At 38.9% G+C, this 20,694-nt stretch overlaps 1 protein-coding gene across 4 annotated transcripts in view; it reads left to right on the forward strand.

Moving 5' to 3' along the window:
- Nucleotides 1-20,694, forward strand: part of CARMIL1 (capping protein regulator and myosin 1 linker 1) — a 376,378-nt gene that overhangs the window by 240,603 nt on the left and 115,081 nt on the right. For 2 of the 4 annotated variants that reach the window (XM_040353821.1, XM_040353823.1), the window contains exons 18-23: nt 5,526-5,537; nt 8,362-8,443; nt 9,927-10,026; nt 10,115-10,169; nt 13,806-13,978; nt 16,855-16,923. In XM_040353821.1, coding sequence (XP_040209755.1) covers nt 5,526-5,537; nt 8,362-8,443; nt 9,927-10,026; nt 10,115-10,169; nt 13,806-13,978; nt 16,855-16,923 — 491 coding nt within the window. The remainder of the gene's footprint in view (nt 1-5,525; nt 5,538-8,361; nt 8,444-9,926; nt 10,027-10,114; nt 10,170-13,805; nt 13,979-16,854; nt 16,924-20,694) is intronic. The other 2 variants (XM_040353822.1, XM_040353824.1) reach the window with 1 other exon arrangement.

A 20,694-nucleotide genomic window follows, 5' to 3' on the forward strand; every position in this document is an offset into this window, starting at 1 on the left:
CTCCTTTACCCACTGTGCCTCATTGTTGATGAGACTGCCAATCATAGCAATGGGACAGCAGTGAGACACAGAAGATGGAAGGAAACAACCCAGAGCCAGCAACTGGTATGTGGGAGAAATGCATTCTTCTATTTGGGGATCCCAGATAGAAGAACAGACCGGAGTGCAGGAACCTGTAGTTACCTGCAAGAAAAGGTAAGTATAACATTTTTTAATTGTCACAGTTTTAATAAAATGTATGTTTTTACATATATATTTACAGCATATTTACAAAACCATATATTATATTGTCAAAAGTATTGGGTTGCCTGCCTTTATACACACACATGAACTTTAACGGCATCCCAGTCTTAGTCCGTAGGGTCCAATATTGAGCTGGTCCACCCTTTGCAGCTATATCAGCTTCAACTCTTCTGGGAAGGCTGTCCACAAGGTTTACAAGTGTGTCTATGGGGATGTTTGACCATTCATCCAGAAGCGCATTTGTGAGGTCCAGGCACTGATGTTGAATGAGAAGGCCTGACCCGCAGTCTCTGCTGTAATTCATCCCAAAGGTGTTCTATCGGGTTGAGGTCAGTCAAGTTCCTCCACCTTAAATTCGCTGATTCCATGTCTTTATGGACCTTGCTTTGTGCACTGGTCCAAATCATTTGGTGGAGAATGAATTATGGTAAATTATAGTAACTTGACTGGCCTTCACAGAGTCCTGACCTCAACTCAATAAAACACCTGTGGGATGAATTGGAGCGGAGACTGTGAGACAGGTTTTCTCTTCCAACATCAGTGCCTGATCTCATAAGTGCTGTCCTGGAAGAATGGTCAAACATTCTCATAGACAAACTCCTAAACCTTGAGGACAGCATTCCCAGAAGAGTTAAAGCTGCTATAGCCGTTAGGGGTGGGCCAACTCATAAGTGAACCCTACAGACTGAGACTGGGACGCCATTAAAGTTCATGTGCTTTGTAAAGGTGACTGTTCTAATACTTTTGAAAATATATTGTATATCTGCCTTGTAAGGAAGATCAGTATGATTGGATTAAGTTCTAGGTTAAACATTTAAAAAAAGCTATTTTCCAGAGTAAAATACAAATGGCTACTTCACTGCTGTCTGCTAATTAAAATAAAAAAAATAAAAAACAAAGAAAGTTCTTGCTGTTCTTGTGGTTTGGTCAATATAAATGATCAGTTATGATTCATCTAAGCAGTTTTGACAGTGTGGATATTTGATATGCCCATCATATTTTAAACTTGCTTAGCTTTTAAACTAGTAGCACATTGGTATGTCATTTGTAATTTTACAGTGCCAGTTAACAAGAGTAGTGTCAAAAATTTTAAATGATTGAAATTATACTATATTTGCATCCCTTGCAAATATAAAAGTTGTGTGAAAAAAAAAAAAAAGTTCATATGAATTTGACCCCAAATCTATGTTCCCTGAAATTTGGCTTACACAACATTAGGTTGGCATAGCTGTCTTTTAATGTTCAACCTATACATGTGCACCTTTTAACTGTACAGTAGAGTAGTGCAAGTTCTAACTACTTTTAAAAAGTTGCTTTCCCACCCTGAAGACTGAAGAGGTGACCAGAAGTCCCTCAAAACGTCATCTTCTTCTAAATCCAGTGTGTACTGCACATTGCTAGAGATTGACCTACAGCTGGCAATAAAATCTTAAATTGGCATGTGCAGTACACATTCGGTGGAATTTAGTAAAGCTCAACACCTTTCTGGAGATAGGTCTTTTTAAACTACTTGCACCCAATCCAGGCAAGCGTTTTTGACAGTTTTAGTAACATTATCAACACATATTAGGAAACTGGTGGTAATGGTTTGCCAGTGCTCAGAGTGAGACATATCTGCTCTGCAGCTGTCTTTAATGTGACATCTTCCTGCACAGGGCTCTATCCCTGGCCCCATTAAGCTGTTTGAGTGATGTCCCAGCCAAAAGTTACATGTAAACAAGGGGCTGGGGATGCTCGTGATGGCACAAATATTACACAAATATGGCCCAATCGGTGTGTGGAGCTTGATGGCGAACTGAGACTAGTTCCCCATCTGGTCTACCTAACTTTTGATTGCTAGTGCACAACAGTGGGTGAATTTGAAAACGATTTGACTAAATAGCAGCTATGGATCCACCCATTGCCATGCACTGTTAATCAACAACAAGCAGACCTGATGGGGAAGTAGCCTCTCAGTGCCCCACCTGTCAGTGTGACAGGTGCCGAGGCTGGGCAGAGAGCACACTGAAGAAGGGGGTGTCCAGTATGGACATATCGTCCTCCATCCTGGGCTCTGCCAGATTCTTGTAACTGTCCCTGACCGGTACATGAATGGGGCTCAGCACGACCATTTCGGTACCGTAGACCAACAGAATTCTAAAGGGTATCTATGACACCCTTTATAACTTGGCCCTTTTGTATTTCACCCCCCAAGTCTATCTTTACTGCTGAAACCTAGATACATGTTAGCACCACATATGCTGGTGGTGGTATAATGCATTATGAGTAAATCATCTGCACATACTGCAGAACATTTCCTTTTTTTTCCCTTTTATTTAAATAATGCTGGCACATAATAAAGCAGAGGATTGGAGGATATTTTTTCCATCTTCCAGGTAAATTAACAATGTATATTTACTGAATGGTAAAGAAAGTTGACTTAAAATTTGGCCAACATATTAGTTGTCAGAATTTTTGTGCTTAAATCCTGGTAGTAATGTTTTATAAGTACAAGAGGCATTTAAATTCCAAACAGAATTTGTTTTATCCAACTCTGAACAACTATTTATTTATTCATCTTTAATCAGGATCAAAGTATGATTCATTGCAGGTGCATCTTCTCAATAGACAAATGGCTTTCATCCCTGCATGTCTCCTTTTTATGTCTACATTTTTTATTTTATTTTTATTTCTATCGCTATATTTTTTACATACAATACTATACATAATAAAAAGAAAAACTGATTTATTGGACAGTGGCTACTATTCTCTGGACCCAAGATAAAAAAAAACACAAGTTGGGGTTACTGGGACATCTGCATTTATAGTTGTCTTTCTTGTTTGGAGAAGGACCATTGAAGCATGCATTTTTTAAACCAAGCCTCAGTGCAGCCTCAAACCCCAGAAATAAGCTAGACTTCATAGCTATAATTTTAGTCTTATGCCACGTACACACTATAGGAATTTCCAACAACAAAACCGTGTTTTTTTTTCCGACGGAATGTTGGCTCAAACTTGTCTTGCATACACACAGTCACACAAATATTGTCGGAAATTACGAGCGTCAAAAACGCGGTCACGTACAACACTACGACGAGCTGAGAAAAATTAAGTTCACTGATTCCGAGCATGCGTCAAATTTGATTCCGAGCATGGGGTGGTAGGATTTTTGTGCGTCTGAATTGGCTACAGATGATCGGAATTTCCGACCAGAACTTTTGTTGTCAAAAAAAATTGAGAACCAGCTCTGAAACATTTGTTGTCGGAAATTCCGACTGCAAATGTCCGATGGAGCTTACACACGGTCGTAATATCCGACCAAAAGCTCACATCGAACATTTGTTGTCAGAAATTCCGACCACGTGTACGCGGCATCAGACAAAATTTCCATCCATACCTTGCATCGGTCTTCTGAATCTGTAAAATAACCTCTTTTTGAATCTGGTGGGGGTGGACCAAAAAATACTCTTTGACCATTACATTGGCTGGCTTTGGGTCATCTTCTGCATTATATGATATAAATCTTAATGTGTCATCCATTGTATATTATTCAGCATAGATCTGCTGAATACAGTTTATAATAGAGCAAAATTCTATTCAGGCTCTTGCAATTATATACAAGTATGTCTGGGAATACACTGATCATTGCCAAAGGTAATTTTGTAACTTTTAAAGAGAGCACCAGTAATGGAGAACTTGCTGCTGTCCTGATCCAAGATACTTGACCTGTGTGCTTAAAGGACTAATAATTCTGTATTACAAATTGAATCTAGATATAAAAAAAGCAATAGCAGTGGATGATTTGTGAAAATAAACCTTTTTATGCACAAAGTAAAGTTCCTATTAGTTCATCTAACTGAAATGTAGTCCATGCAGTCTGTCTTTAACTTACAATATCTGATAAGTAGTTCTAGGTATTTTATAAATCTGGATTTTTACACTCTTCTCTTGTAGTGCATTGCATTATTTCAAGCATTAAGATGCAATAAGTTAAGGCAGACCAACAAAACATCCCAAAAAAATGGATGGGACACAATTTAACACGTAACACATCACATCGTATGGTGGTACATTACTAGGCATGGTGGTGTACTGCAACACATGTCCATTGGAGCTTCGTTGCCTTATTGTGATCGCATTGCAATGCACATGCATGTGTGTTGTGAAAAAGTGTGAATTCAATCTAAGAATGCTTTCACACTGCTGTGCTGCGGATTGGCTATGGCGTCGGTGCAGCCCAGTGTACCCGCTGTTTACCATAGACTTTTATTATGTTCCAATTTTTTTTGTGTGTTTTCTGAAAGTGCATCAAAGTTGCAGCATGCAGGAATGTTGGTGCACTTTTGGAAAATGCACCAAAACCACAGGACATAATGAAAGTCTATGGCAAACCACAGGTAACCCACATGAAAACCATGGGTACACTGTGATGCACCTGCCCTGCAGCCACACCGCAGTGGGGCAGTATGAAAGTACTCTAAATGTCCCTTTTACAATGAGTTGGGCAACCGGGTAAGATGTGGACGTAGGAATAGTGTCGTCTTTCTCCACCAAAAGCTCTACAAAGCCTCCAGGCTCCTAGAAACAGGGCAGAACCTTACTATGTTTGTTTTCTCCAGTTCACCCAAAAATCCTAAAAATCCATACCAAATGTATGTAAGAATCTTTTGTCCCAAGCAACCGACCACTGTGTTCATAATGTAGCTGTGCAATTGCTTGGCATAAGACCCAGAAACTAATGGAGATGACTGTAGTAAGCACCACTTCAGTGATTTCCAACTCTCTGGACGTTCTGACAGGTATCGAACATACATACTTTCATTGGTCCAAGATAGACTAATAATTCATCTTTATTAGAAGAGGTCCCTCCATCTGAAACTGTGACTAAGATTTACAAAAAGGACAAAATCTGAAATATAAGTTTTGGATTTAATAACTCCTTGACTAACTTCCCTTTGAAAGAAGGGGTCCTTGGGTGACTCTGAAATGAGAAGTCCTAGATCCGATACTTCAACTACTAGCAATTTATCCGTTTGCTTCTTATGGTCTAGCCTTAAGACATATATTCTAAACTCACTATGCTCCTGTAATAATCTTTTTGATTTTAAGTGGATTATTGACTTGAAACATTTCAGATTTGTCTCGAAACAAGTTGTTAAAAATGAGTTGGATTCCAAACAGCAGATTTTCTAGAGGAAGGTTCATTATGTTTTGCAATTGTGCCATTCTATAATTTATATGGTTTTGCATGAATATCTTTTGTGTACTTATCTCTGTCTGCTTTCCCTGAAATGCTTCCTAAGCTTGGTCACTGTGTAAGTACCTTCTGTGTCTTATCGCAGCCTCTCATTTTATTTTGTACTTCTTTTCTGTATTATCTATGTATTTAGCAAGCACCTGTTTAACATTTCTTACATTTAGCATTAAACAAGTTTTTGTTGCATTTTTTTTCCCCCATTAATTTATTTGCACAGAATTTCCTCTGCCGCATGTTACATAGTCAGAGCTGAATAACTGATTGAGAACTTGCTTTCTCAGTCTATCATTTGAATACAAATGTCTTCCTTTGTGAAGCAGATACTCATTTATTAGACTTATCAGTGCGTGAATATTCTCCGGTGTACCTGATTTATAGAACATCTCGCATTTATGCAGCAAAGGATTGTGCAACTATCTCTGGTCAGAGAGAGAACAGAGCTGTATGGAAATATTTTTAATGAACTTGGTTAATATAACATTAATATTTTTTCACGCATTATGTTCATTAACATCTACATCAAAAAAGTACATTTGCTTTGTTTTGCTCTGATTAGAAATACAAAAATATATTGCTCTAAATATATTACAGCTTGCTAAATGCTGGCTCTCTTTACAGCAAACAGAACATGTCACCGGGCACAAGTTCACAAGCCCCTGTAGATTTGTGTTAAATGTGATATTCTAATGATCAGTGTTCCATATGCATTTCAAGCCACATTAATCATGAAGAAAAATTCAAATGTTAAAGCACAATTGATTGCTCAGTGTAAATCTGCTTATTACATTCCAGGTGCATCTAAACAAAATGTGTACAGCCTTGAGGCTCGTACACATGATCCAAATTTATGGCCATAATTGTCTGACGTGTTAGGTCGGATAATCCGACTGTGTGTATGCTCCATCAGACAATTATTGGCTAAGTTTACGACAACAAAAGTTGGCTCTTCATGCTCACCAATTGTTGTGCAATAAATCTTTTACGTTGGTTTATCCGATTGTGTGTACGCAAGTTGGTCCAACTAAAATCCGATGTACAAACACGCATGCTCAAAACCAATGTTAAACTTCCCCCAACAATAGCAGAAGTTGCCCAAAGGGTGGCGGTAAAGAGCTGAAAAACCACATGGTTTGTTGAATGTTGTGCCGTGTGTATACAGAACAAGTTCACGGGCAACGCCCTTCGGATCAAAATCCACGGAAAAGTTGTTTGGAAGTCAAATCGTGTGTACGAGGCTTTACAGTCACTTTTCTAAAGAAAGCAACCAAAGCTTGAGTAGAAAAGCCTGTCTCCTGACAACATGCTGCAGAGAATATTTTCTCTCTGTGTGGAAACATTAGGGTTGATTTACTAAAACTGTAGAGTGCAAAATTTGGTGCAACTGTGCATGGTAGCCAATCAGCTTCTAACTTCAACTTGTTTAGTTAAGCTTTGACAAACAAATCTGGAAACTGATTGGTTTCTATGCAGAGCTTTTCCAGTGTTTGCACTCACCAGTTTTAGTAAATCAACCCCAGTGTTCTCTCTGCAGAAGTCTGATACACACCCTGCTTAGTTAGACCTATAACTCTGCAATCAGTAAAGCTTATTCTCACTACTGGTTTTAACTCCATGGGTTTGCAGAGAGCGCACTGCTACCACGCAGAGAGCAAGGCTCCCTCTATGAAGCATACTGGCAGGGAAGATGATTTCCTTCTAGGGCTACGACTCAAGAAAACCAACTGTAGGAATTGGCAAAAAGAAAATAAACCCCTGCACTCTTGGCTGCAGCAGCTTTTTGACTTTTTACTAAACGGCAGCAGGAGGGGGGTCACCTTTTGGGGAAAGAAAGGAAAAAACACTTTTCAGCATGAAGCATGTCAGAGGTGACCCCCTACCGCTGTTTAATAAATTGTAAGCTTTGCTGTAGCCTGGGATGCAGTGTTTTTTTTTTTTTCTTTTTTTTTTTTTTTTACTAGTTTGCTTAAATGCGCAAAAAGGTGGGATTTTTCAGTGAAGCATGTGGTGAGCCACTTACCTTAGGTGGTATCTTAAGTATGATTTTGCACATCATAATGCACCTGAACTGTATTTAGCTATAGGCCAAGGCTACCAGGTATATTTTGGCTGTGTGTAAAATCTCAGGATCATTGCAATGAAAGCGTTATTTACTTAAATGTTTCCTTTTTGAGCATTGTTTATCTTTGCGTTTCATTTAATTGTTATAAATATGCTTAAATGACAAGCTGTTAAACGCTGATTGATGATAATTGTAGAAAAGCAAAGGTGTTTCTTAGCTGCCTAATTTCCTGCAATAATTTCTAAGGAGATTAAATGCTTGCTATTGTTACAAACATTTTGCATATACATAATTTTATTGATAATTAAAAGAAAAAAGAAAACACATTATGCGACTCTAACCTGCATTCAGAGATGGATTTTATTGGCTCAGTAGATGATTGCTGGAAACCTCCAGTGATGGTCTTCAAAACATGGTACAGTTATGAAGATCTAGGTTAGTTACAAACCAAACCTAGACAGCATTTCAGTTTTTAAATTACAGTTCAACACCACTTGCTTTAGCTATGTGACTTAAAATTGACAAAGATGGTGGATCTTTGGCCTATAGTAGGGGTAATAACCTCCCCTAAAATGGGTGATTATATACTGCATCCTTTACTATATTGTACAATACAGACAAAACCCCTATGAGATAAACAACATAAAACTTTCAAGCTACCCCACTATATACCAAGGTATATATAGCGTGGTACCTTGAAAGTCCCCTATAGTATTTTATATTTGATATTTTTATGTATTGGTTTTAGTTACATACATCGCATATAACCTGTAGGTCACAGGCAGTAGTATATCTTCTTATTGTGCTTGTACCTTGTATTTAGCTAAGATCAGGAGGAGCTCAAGTACTAGAAGGCTGCATAGCAGAGATACATAACATCACCAGCTTGGATATTTCTGATAATGGTAAGTGAATCTTTTTGCATATGAATGAAGTTGAGATGATGACCCTGATATCTATGAATGTCGGCAACCTGCACCAAATAATATCTGCTGAACAAGCATAGAAGTAGAAAAGGACCATGCTGCATATTTTTTTTTTTTTTTCGATTGTCTTATTCAATGATTAGGTCTGTGGTGGAGTTGTCTTGCCATGTTCCTATTTCTATCCTCCTTTTACAGGAGATTCAAGTGCATATTTGTATCCCTATAGTTGTTTAAACAAAATTGATCAGGTCATGTCTGTTTTTTGATAACCCCATAATGGCCATTTTTCTAAGCCTACCTGAACGTCCACTAAGAAGTAAATGATAAGGTTTAATAAGAGATTATAAGTACTGAGTACCAGTACCAGGAAATTAGAAAATTCTCCCTTGCTGTGTTGTACACCCATGGTGCTGTAATTTCCTAAAACTGTCAACAAATTCACAGCAATATGGCAACCCAGAAGCGTTCTGTATGCAGTTGGTGTGCAAAACTCCCCAAGAAATGTGCAATTGGCATACTGAAGTAAAATGTTGGCATCCTATGTAATAGGAATTATTATTTTTGATGCAATGCTCTCAATGGGTTAACTTCCAAGGGATGCAGAAACTGCAACTTTTCTCAATGAAGCACTAAAGTTAACCAGGTGGTTATAATGAACCAGACCCTCCTATTTAGGAATCCATCTGGCAAGGACATAATGGAATTTTATAGCTTTTTTTTTTCTGTACATAAAAAGAAATCTGCTACAAAGTTTGTTAAAATACATAGATCACTCAGTACAGACTTTTTTTTTTCTTAAAGTGGTAGTAAACTATGATAAGGCTTACCTGTAGGTACTGTGAATATCTCCTAAACTTTAGGAGATATTCAGAGTGCATGCAGCCGATGACCACATCAGCGCATACGCTCTGAAAGTCCGGACCTTCAGAGCATGTGCCGGAATCGGCAGCTCCCACGTGCATGAGTGGGAGTGACGTCATCGTGGCTCCAGCCAATCACATAGCCCGAAGCTCGTAAATCCGGAAGACAGACAGGGGGAACATGTCGGCTCTCTCAGTGGTGACCGAGATGGAGGGTTTTGTTCCAAGGTGAATGGCTCTTACTTTTATTGGCTTGGAGCATAGTTGAGTACAGCTCCACTTGGAAATGAATGGCGAGTTAGTCAGGTTTTATTGTCAGTTTTTCATTGCATTTAGGATCATTATCCTATCATGTTGCCTGTGCAGTAAACATCAGTACAACAAGGAGATTTCTAATATGAATAATCTGATCCCCATTGTGTGTTCAGTCTATTTGTCTTTTCCAGCAGAAAACCATTCTCTAAAGAGTAAACAATCAATTCTCTGATAAAGGCTTGCTGAGAATCTTGCTGAAATACAATGTCTAACTAAAATGTTGCTGCAGCACCAACCATCTCTTACCTTTCTGCTATTATTTTGATGGAACGCTTATCTTTTTACAGGTTTGGAATCTGACCTTTCAACTTTAGTAGTGTGGCTTAGTAAAAACCGATCTATAAGACACCTAGCTCTAGGGAAGAATTTTAACAACATGAAATCCAAGTAAGTTTTTCTCTGTATTGCATGCTTTGTACAACTACAGTAGTCTAAATTGTGCCACAAAAGCAATATGTCTTTTTTGTTTCTGTAGAAATCTAACCCCTGTTCTGGATAATTTGGTACATATGATACAAGATGAGGAATCGGTGAGTAATGCTTATTGACCATCTGTCACAATGATCAAGCAAAGATCCTTGTGTTGGTGGGCCCCAACAGACTGAACATACTGAATGAACAATCTTGGAGGAAATAGTTATTCCCTGTTTTGAATTTTAAATCAAAGAGAAGGCCAGCTCCAAATATACCTTCCAGTTATTAAACCTCTATTCTCCAGAAAACATTTAAGGCTAATGGTCTAATGGTGCATGTTTATGCTGAGATTTTTCAGACAAAAGACCTTGTACCTGTGCCTGCACCTCTGACCACTCTCTAAAGTCTTTTTGGTTAACTTTATTTATGGGTGACAGTGGTTACCCCTAAAACTACAGGCTTAATTTAATATAACATACTAACCGCAGTGACCCATAGAATCCAGTCTGTGATAATATAATGATTGAGTAACCAAAGGTAAAATACTGTTGCTATTGCTTACTGCACTATGAACACTCGCTTTGCTTATTATACTGCAACACTAAATAAGTCTGTTAGGATTGATATTCTAATTTGACAAAACACGTATTGTATAAATGCAAATGAGCAGTGGGTGGATACATTGGTAAAGCATACACAAGTATAAAAAAAAATGGTGACCCAAATAAATCTGATCCTGCAAATAAATCTGATCTTTTTCAAAAAGTACAAAATAAGCTGTTTTAAATGGGGAGAATTGGCATGCATTGTATGAGTGCTGGATTCTAAGACAGGTGGAGTTATTTCCTTTGGTAACCAAACCAGAGTTGCTTTATTTTTTTAACCTGCACATGATGACAGATGGAATGTTACCAGTTACTGACTATTTTTTATGAATCATGCCTGCAGTTGTCTGAAGCACGCAGACATAGCCATGAGTACAGGCTAATTTCTTCCATCGCAGGCATTGAGCTCCGTGGAGTTATAGGAGGTTTGGAAATTTCACTCTTCCAAGAAGCTGATGTCAGAATAATTTCTGCAACAATAGCGTCCGTGTTTTGAGTTCTCTGGGAAATTCGTTTTTTTCTTGGATTGAAATTCTATTCCTATTAGCATATTTCTAAAGTAAATGCAACATGTAAGAATAACCTGCTGAAGAGTTTAAATATGCAAGAGAACCTCTGTTAAAATGCTGACTTTCCCCCGCAGAGAGGGCTGCGCATTTTTACAGCTTCCTCCAGTTTTCTCAAAGCTTTCTCTTTCATCTGGTAATATCCTTTTTATTCACGCTCCTAATGTGTGTCTTCAGTGTTGCTTTTCATCATGGAGAAAATGCCTCTGGCTCATTCACTATTAGGTTCACATTTGCTTTATTTTCTTCTTCTTTTTTTCTTCTTTTTTTTTTTTTTTTTTTGAGGTCCGTACTTTTCCAGTATTTAATGCTTTGATGCACGTGAGCTTTTGTTCCCCCTATCTAAACAGTCATGTCCTGAAATGTTTCAATGTATTGAATACCATATTTTATAAATATTCTGCCAAATAAAAATTTGTCTGGTTTTGCCAGTTTTGAAACACTTACAGAATGGTGTGGACTGTATAACTCTCTCAAAGCAGTATGTGACATATACTAGAAGTCAAGGGTTTCATATCAGACTTAGATTGCAAAATGGCCCATGCAAAGAAACGATTTTGGTCCCTTGGGATGTTTTTCTCTGTTGCAACACTTATGATTGCTCCTTTACAGTGGTACCACCAACTCAGAATTCCAGTATGTTGTATATGTAAGCTTGGCTGGCAGATTTGTCTGTGTTTCCTTCAACATCCCACTACTTACTACCCCATTGACACCAGCTGTGACCTATGGAGCATCACCAGAATTATTGTAATTTCTTCCTATTTATTGCTAGCACCAGCCAATCCACAGCAAAACACTTGCCTTTTTAGAATATTGATAAATTTAATTGTTGCAAGATTAAAAAGAGAAGGAAGGAGGATTTGGCCCAATGGAAAGCAGAAATTTTATGAAAAAAGCTTGTCATGAGAAAGAATGGCAAATGCTTCAGGACCCTTTCACAATAGTATGCTCTTGACAGCGTACAGTATAATAAGCAAAATAAAATCTGAATGCTTCACTGGGTAGCCTAAAATGATGTTAGATTTACCAGATATAAGCCAACGATTTGTAATAGTTCTGTTATATTTGTATTATGTCAGATTTTTTATTGGTTAATTCTTTGTTTCCTTTTTTGTTTAATCACAGGTCATCTAAATTAAATAAATGTTTGTATTTCTATCTAAAGGGAATTTAACAGCCTGAATACTTATTACACGTTAATACATTTAGTTGTAAATTAAATTAAATACTTAAATAAATTAAATACTTATTGTTCTCTTTATCAATGTCTTCACTTAAGATTCACCCAGCTTTCACCCAAGATAAAAAAACATTTTTTTAATAAATCACTTGTAAAAATGTGTAAATTGAAGATAAATGTTGGTTTATGTTGGGTAAAATATTTTTTAAACCAACTTTAATTATAACATCTAAAACACTAATTTATTAGACCTGTATGTATATTCAGCCTGTTAAATTTCCTCTGCAGTTCACATTTAGTAATGCCTGCCGTCAAACTGCCTCTGTGATCTAGCTTGTTTAATCATTTTTTGTGTCTTCTAAATGAAGTAACAGCAGTGTTCCTGATAGTAGAGAAGAGATCTCAGAGCTAGAAGGGTTGTTCAACTGCTAAGGAAAATTCATCATGACATCTCCATTAAGTGTGGTGTAAAGGACATTGATGGTGTACACTCCATACATGAGGTTACTGTTACCTGATGTAGACCAGTAAATAGTCTCCATTAAATTTAGTGTGTGTATAGAACGGTTAATGAAAGCCCAACTACCACCAAAACATTTAATTTTGTTGACGAAGAAAGGAGTAAAAAAGGGGTTAGAGCTTCTATCAGGCCATCTTTGGGTTGGGGAGATTTCCTTTTACTTCCTGTCGGGACGGTCCTCTCTGTATTTTCAGTAGGGTGGGGACATGTTAAAAGTTCTTGCAATATTTGTATTGCTGTCTGTGCCTTTCCTTTGCACTTTATCCAAAATTAAAAAAGATAACTGAGCTGCGTTAGTCCCCCTTCACATTAAATCTGCATTAGCCCAATGCATTATTGCATGGTAAGGTGAGCTGCATTAAGGCAAGCTATTCTGAATGGGCTGGCAGTGCACCCCAATCCACAGCAAATTGGGCATGCACCTTTTTTCACAGTGCAATGAATGACCTGTATAAGCGACTGAGCCGTATGGTCCTATCTTTGTAAGAAGACTAGGAGCAGGTACAGCTTTCATCAGTGAGTTGTTATGCAATTAGTGTAGTATGGAGTGACAGTGCAGCTATAGAATGGGCTGGAGATAACTGATTATTTTGTTTATTTTTGTGGGTGTCTTCCCACCTGCTCGCCTTCAAGTGGTAAATATGAATTAGAATTTAAAATAAAATAAAAATTATAGCTGGAATATTATTTTGTCATTTTATTTCTTGTTGTGCCGACATGCAAATATTTCTTTCTTGGTCATACAAGAAATGCAGGATATATTGATGCATTGTAATGTTTTAGATTTTTATTAGTTCTTGTACAGGCGAGACACTGAAATGTGAAATGTGCTTGAATACTATATGACAAGCAAAATAAATAATGTATTGTCTTTTCAGCCCTTGCAGTCATTGTCACTGGCAGACTCTAAGCTAAAGACAGATGTGACAATCATCATAAATGCTCTTGGTAGTAATACATCATTGACCAAAGTAGATATCAGCGGGAATGCCATGGGAGACATGGGAGCTAAGATGCTGGCTAAAGCTTTGCAGATCAACACAAAGCTCAGGTGAGTTCTGACTTTTCCTTCTGTTCAATTTGGTTTTTATATTTGTAATATACATGTCTGTTAAAAATGGCAAAAGGTGTTTGCCCAGTCATTTGAATTTTTACTTTTTTTCTACTTGTGCTCTCAATATTTAAAGCTAAACTCCAGGCAGATAAAAAAAAAAAAAAACATTTAATTCAGTTAGGCGACGAGTCCTTGCATTACCCAAATACGAAATGCGTGCCCCTAGCCTGGGAGGCATGGTCCTTAAAAAGGCTCTGCCTGACCCAAGATGGCTGCTAGAGTCATATGGGACAATAGCATCCAATCGGATCGCTTCCCCAGTGACCCTGTAAACCATAGAGGAATCATGTTCCTCTTGACTTCCTCTCCCCTGCAATGTTGCTGCAGTTGAATGCCACCTGCAGTGGAGAAAGCAGACTTCATCTGCCTACAAGCTGATTGGCCGCAGCACTGATTGAAACAAAATTTTCCAACAAGTTCATCTGAGATCAGTCAGTCCTTAAAGCGACTGTTCTTGAATGGGAACAGCCATAGATGGATTGAAATTTGGCCCCTGCTGAACCAGCCAAATTTCGATACATCTATGGCCAGCTTAACACTATTAGGCCCCTTTCACATGTGCAGACCATATGTCCGCTTTTTCATCCATCCGTTTGCGGATGAAAAAGGGACATATATTGGTCCCTATGTGATTGCGGATAAACATCCGCTGACACCCGTAATCACCCGCCTCCGCAAAGATCCGATTTTTCGGACGGAAGAAACCCCAATTTTTTCTTCCGTCTGCGGATCTGATCAGATGAACACGGACACACGGCCTGTGTTCATCCGATCCCCCATAGGGGAGAGCGGGGAAAAGACAGTGTGCGGGGACCGCCCTGTCAGCAGCCGGCTTAGCGGGAATTTACGGAGCGATCCCCGCTGAGCTTACGGACACACGAAGGCGGATCATTACTGACCCGCCCTGTGTGAAAGGGCCCTTACCCATATATTTTTTCGTGTGAACAATTTGTGGCCCAGTACCTGAAACCCTTGAAAATTATGGCCAGCCCTTCAACAATATAATCCAAATAGTACGGTTTATGTATAGCTATTGCACAAGGAATCTGGTTTAGACTTGGTAATAACATTCTGAAGAGGAGTAACCACATAACAATTTAGACTTTTCCAAAGATTGTAGTTAAAAATGTGGTCTATTTTTAAAAGGTGGGGATTTGCATGTGTTTTTAATAATATAGTGGGCCATTTTAGATACAGGTAGAGCTTGCTGGGGTTCTTAGGGCCCATTTGCCAGTGCATCATTGACCATCATCATTATTCGTTTTTGTATATAATTCAGTTTTAATATATATTTCTGTGTTTAATACTGATATACCCATTGAACACAGTTGACTATCTAAACATTCTCCATATGCAGCTTGGACTTAATATGCTTATTTTTACATTTATAACCTTCCTTAAAATCCAATGTACTTTTTTAGTGTGTCCTTTTTCTGCAGGTGTTAAAATGCCTGCCATTTTTTTCTGTTTAGAGTAATAAAAGGTATTCTTGACAGTTCGAAGGATCATGTACAGTGCTATTTTTTGGCATTTCGTATTTTTCAGCACTCCCTCATTAGCAGCACTCAGACTTTTTTATGACTAGCTGCTATGTCTGTGCCATTCTGTTATTGAATATAGCACTGGTCATATATTAGGTGTGATGGACATAGGAAGATCTCTCGTTGAGAGGCAACTAACATACCTGATCGTTATGCTGCAGGAAACCATGACTTTTCTCCCCTTCTCCACTTACATTTGTATGCAGACCACCATTGAGGGGACCTTTCCAATCTTTTTACTGCACAATCACAAGAACATTTAGGGACGTACAAGAGCTTGATGTTGCTTGGTTCCCATGTAATCCTCAGTTCTTTTTATTGCAGGTGTTATGCTTTTACAGCTGGTGTCATTGAAATCCAGCAAGGACCCTGGTCTTAGCATTGCTCCTCCTTACAGTCTGAAAGAAATATTGTACCTTTTGAACTGACACTTTTGCCTCCAAACCTAAAAATCACTATTGTTCATATAAGCATTTATGCTCATATCTTGAGGGTGCTGGTATAAAAAGTAAAAACACATTCAAATGGTCTGTGCTAAAAAAAAATCATATCTTTGGTTCTAGTGTCACTTAAGCCAGGACCCTGCATTCGCAATATCTGGTCTCCCACAGTACATGGAAATTTAATTATTTTAGTAAATATAAATGACTGAATACCTTTTCTCATCAGCAGTATATAGCAGTCTTGTGGCTTCTATCAGTGTCTGCTTAAAGCTTGTAGGATGAGTTTTCATTCTACTCTGACTGTCCTATGAGGATGCAGAACCCCTGAGCCTCTGGACAGTGCTAATTGACCCTGTGTTGATCACATGCACTCTCCCAAGGAAAAAAAACTCTCTAGCAATACACACCAAACTGGGCATGTGCAGAGTTCCCCTAAGGCTCTGTACTGTAGGGAAATGATTAGGGGACAGTGGAAGAAGAGGAGGATCAGAGGAGACAGGATCAAACAGCCTTTTTACACGATGTGTAGGATTAACCCCGTAGGTTCCACAGTTGCCAGCATGTTTTACATACAGACTATTTTTTTCTGTTGAGGGTTTAGTAACACTTTAATATTGTTATTGCTAGTTGTGATAGTGCAACACGTTTTAATCAAAGGAAAACCAGAAGCATTAAAGTTCTAAAACACAACAATAGTAGAGAATTACGTGTAAGGTTAGATCAGATCTCATACTTCTCATATACAAGTAACACCATTTTAGATGAAAGACAAGCTGTGGGGCGAATTTTCTGCATATAATGTAACATGTCCTTTGTGTTCTTGTGGTAGGACTGTGATTTTGGACAAGAACAACATTACAGCACAAGGATTCCAGGACATTTCAGTAGCTCTAGAAAAGTAAGTATGGCAACTCTGCTGCAGATAGTTATTTTTTGTATTAGCAGGAGATCATTTATCCAATAATTTATTTAATGTTATCCAGTAATTTATTTACGGTAATTTCAAATTTCACATTGCATAGTAAAGTCCCCAGTGGCGGAACTGCAAATTCTGGTGTTCAATGGAAAATGCCAATCGAGCTCCAGTCTCTGGCAGTGAGCACAGAGCACACTAGAGGACGTCGAGCCCTCAGGCCACCCCCATGAAGTCTGTTTCTGATTGTTTGGTCAGAGACATTCACACCAGTGGCCTGCTGAAGGTCATTTTGTAGAGCTCTGACAGTGCTCATCCTGTTCCTCCTTGCACAAAGGAGCAGATACCGGTCCTGCTGATGGGTTATGGACCTTCTACAGCTTTGTCCAGCTCTCCTAGAGTAACTGCCTGTCTCCTGGAATCTCCTCCATGCTCCTGAGACTGTGCTGGGAGACACGGAAAACCTTCTGGCAATGACACGTATTGATGTGCCATCCTGAAGGAGTTGAACTGCCTGTGCAAGCTTTATACTGTCCAAGTATCGCCTCGTGCTACCAGTAGTGACACTGACCCTAGCCAAATGGAAAACTAGTGAAAAACAGTCAGAAAAGATGAGTAGGGAAAAAAATGTCAGACACCTCTACCTGAAAAAAAAAATACCTGTTTTGGAGGTCGTCTCATTGTTGCCCATCTAGTGCACCTGTTGTTAATTTAAATTAACAGCAAAGCAGCTGAAACTGATGAACAACCCCCTCCTATGAACAAGCACCTCTGTATACACCCCTGCCCCTCTGCTACCTAACTGACCAGATCAATATCCTAGGAGTTCTGATTCAAAAGTGTTCCTTTAATTTTTTTGAGCAGTATATGTGTGTGTAATATATATATATATATATATATATATATATATATATATATATATATGTATGTGTGTGTGTGTGTGTGTGTGTGTGTGTGTGTGTGTGTATATATATAATAATCGTTATACTACTTTCAGATTGGCAATCATTTAACCACTTCCATACCAGGTACTTACGCAGCTTCCCGCCCAAGCCAATTTTCAGCTTTCAGCACTGTCGCACTTTGAATGGCAATTGCGCGGTCATGCTACACTGTACCCAAACAAAATTGGCGTCCTTTTTTCCCCACAAATAGAGCTTTCTTTTGGTGGTATTTGATCACCTCTGCGATTTTTTTTTTTGCGCAACAACTAAAAAAAGGCTGAAAATTTGGAAAAAAAATTACGTTTTTATTTTTTTCTGTTAATTTTTTTGTAAATAAGTTTTCTCTTTCAATTACGGGCACTGATATGGCGGCACTAATGGGCACCGATGAGATGGCACTGATGGACATCGATGAGGTAGTACTGACGGGCACAGATGAGGTGGCACTGATTGGCGGCGCTGGTATGCGACACTGATGGGCACACATAGGCGGCACTGATGGGCACACATAGGCGGCACTGATGGGCACACATAGGCGGCACTGATGGGCACACATAGGCGGCACTGATGGGCACTCATGGGCGGCACTGGGCACTCATAGGCGGCACAGATGGGCACTCATGGGCGGCACAGATGGGCACTCATGGGTGGCACAGATGGGCACTTCTAGGTGGGCACTGGGCATGGATGGGCACTGTGGGGTGGCACTGATGGACACTGGGGTGGCGCTGATGGACACTGGGGTGGCGCTGATGGACACTGGGGTGGCAGCACTGATTGTTGCCAGTCAGTGCCCATTTGTGGGCACTGACTGGCATCTTTTTTCTTTGTTTTATTTTTTTTTTAGACTTTTTTTTTTTTTTTAGCTTTTTTTTTTTTTGCCCACCCTGGTGCTCCAGGGTGGGCACCCTGGTGGTCCAGTGTGGCGATCCGAGGGGGGGCTGCGCTGATAAACAATCAGCGCTAACCCCCCCCTGTCAGGAGAGCCACCGATCGGCTATCCTCTACTCGCGTCTGTCAGACGCGAGGGAGGAAGAGCCATCGGCGGCTCTTCCTGTTTACATCGTGATCAGCCGTGGTTGGACACGGCTGATCACGTGGTAAAGAGTCTCCGCCGGAGGCTCTTTACCGAGATCGGAGATGCAGGGTGTCAGACTGACACCCCGCATCACCGATCGCCCACGGGCGCGCGCGGCATGAAATCCTGCAGGACGTTCTAGAACGTCCTGTCAGGATTTCATAACCACTTCCCGGACGTAAATCGGCCATAGGCCGGGCGGGAAGTGGTTAAAAATGTCCATTTCTCAATCTTCACATGGACATGCTTTTAAAAAATGAGTGCATTTACATGCCTCATTTAACACACCTAGTGATTTCTATAATGCTCATTTAGGCATATTCCACAGAATAAAGGGCAGTGTGGATTACCATGTAGGAGCTTAATTTTATATTTCCTATATTTAAATAGCATTGATCTATTTTATAGTGCTGTGTAGAGGGTGTGTGTGTATATGTGTGTATGTATGTATGTATGTATGTATGTATGTGTATATATATATATATATATATATATATACACACACAGTATCTGACAAAAGTACATACAACCCTCACATTTTTGTAAATATTTTATTCACTTTGCTACAATGTAAAGTAGTGAGTGTACAGATTGTATAACCGTGTGGATTTGCTGTCCCCCTCAAAATAACTCAACACACAGCCATTAATGTCAAAACTGCTGGCAACAAAAGTAAGTACACCCCTAAGCGAAAATGTCCACATTGGGCCCAATGCTTTAGTCTATACCAGTCAGTTAAGGCCATTTTATTTGGATACTGGATTTCAAGTGCTCTTTGCCTGTATTATACAAAAAGATCTTGCGCAATATATATATATATATATATATATATATTAGGGCTGGGGAAATTCAAGATTAATTCCTCGATTAATCTTACATTTTTTTGATCGATCAAAATTCTTGACGTCACTGGACAGTGAGACAGCGAGCAAACTGCACCCATTGGATTGAGGTACCTTTGCATCTGTGGAGCAGGAGGATGCATCAGGCTCCATCAAGGGAAGAGGCAAAAATAACCATCGTTTTCCTGTCCTAAGCAGTTTTGTGCAGACAATTCTTTGTGTATCGACAACATCTGTTCCGTGCGAAAGACTGTTCAGTTCTTCAGGGTATGTTGTCAATAAAATGCGATCATATCTGCTTCCAGAAAATGTAAACACTCTGGTATGTCTGCGTGACTGGCTAAAGTGATGCCAACTTGCCTACTATAAAGTGACTGACAGTCAATATACTAGATAAGTTTTATAATTAAAGTTAAATTAACTTTCTAAATTTTTCTTAAAGTTTAATAAGAAAAAATTACTTACGTCAGTGCTACAGTTTAAATTTAAAACGTATTTGTGTGAACTGTGAAGTTAAGTCATGGATTGTGGAAACTAACTAGTGTCGGGTGATTGTATATAGTGTATACCACATTTACCACTGACTAATGCAGAGTTGCAATGCAAGGAGATCAGCTAAAAGTAGTTGGATCTGTAAGTGCGTTATATTTAATCAAAATTAGTCGATTAATCGATTAAAAAATAAATTGGTTAATCGAACACGAAAATTGTAATCAGTAACAGCCCTTATATATATATATATATATATACATATATATATATATATATGTGTGTGTCTTTGCATTTAGTGCAGTGTGTTGTGCTAAGCCTATTAATTTGAAATATAAAAAGAGTGTAGAGAAAACTGCGCTAAAAAGGAAATGCAGAATAAATATAAGCAGCAATTCTCCTG

The sequence above is a fragment of the Rana temporaria genome, chromosome 5 (assembly GCF_905171775.1).
Source record: "Rana temporaria chromosome 5, aRanTem1.1, whole genome shotgun sequence".
Classification (NCBI taxonomy): domain Eukaryota; kingdom Metazoa; phylum Chordata; class Amphibia; order Anura; family Ranidae; genus Rana; species Rana temporaria.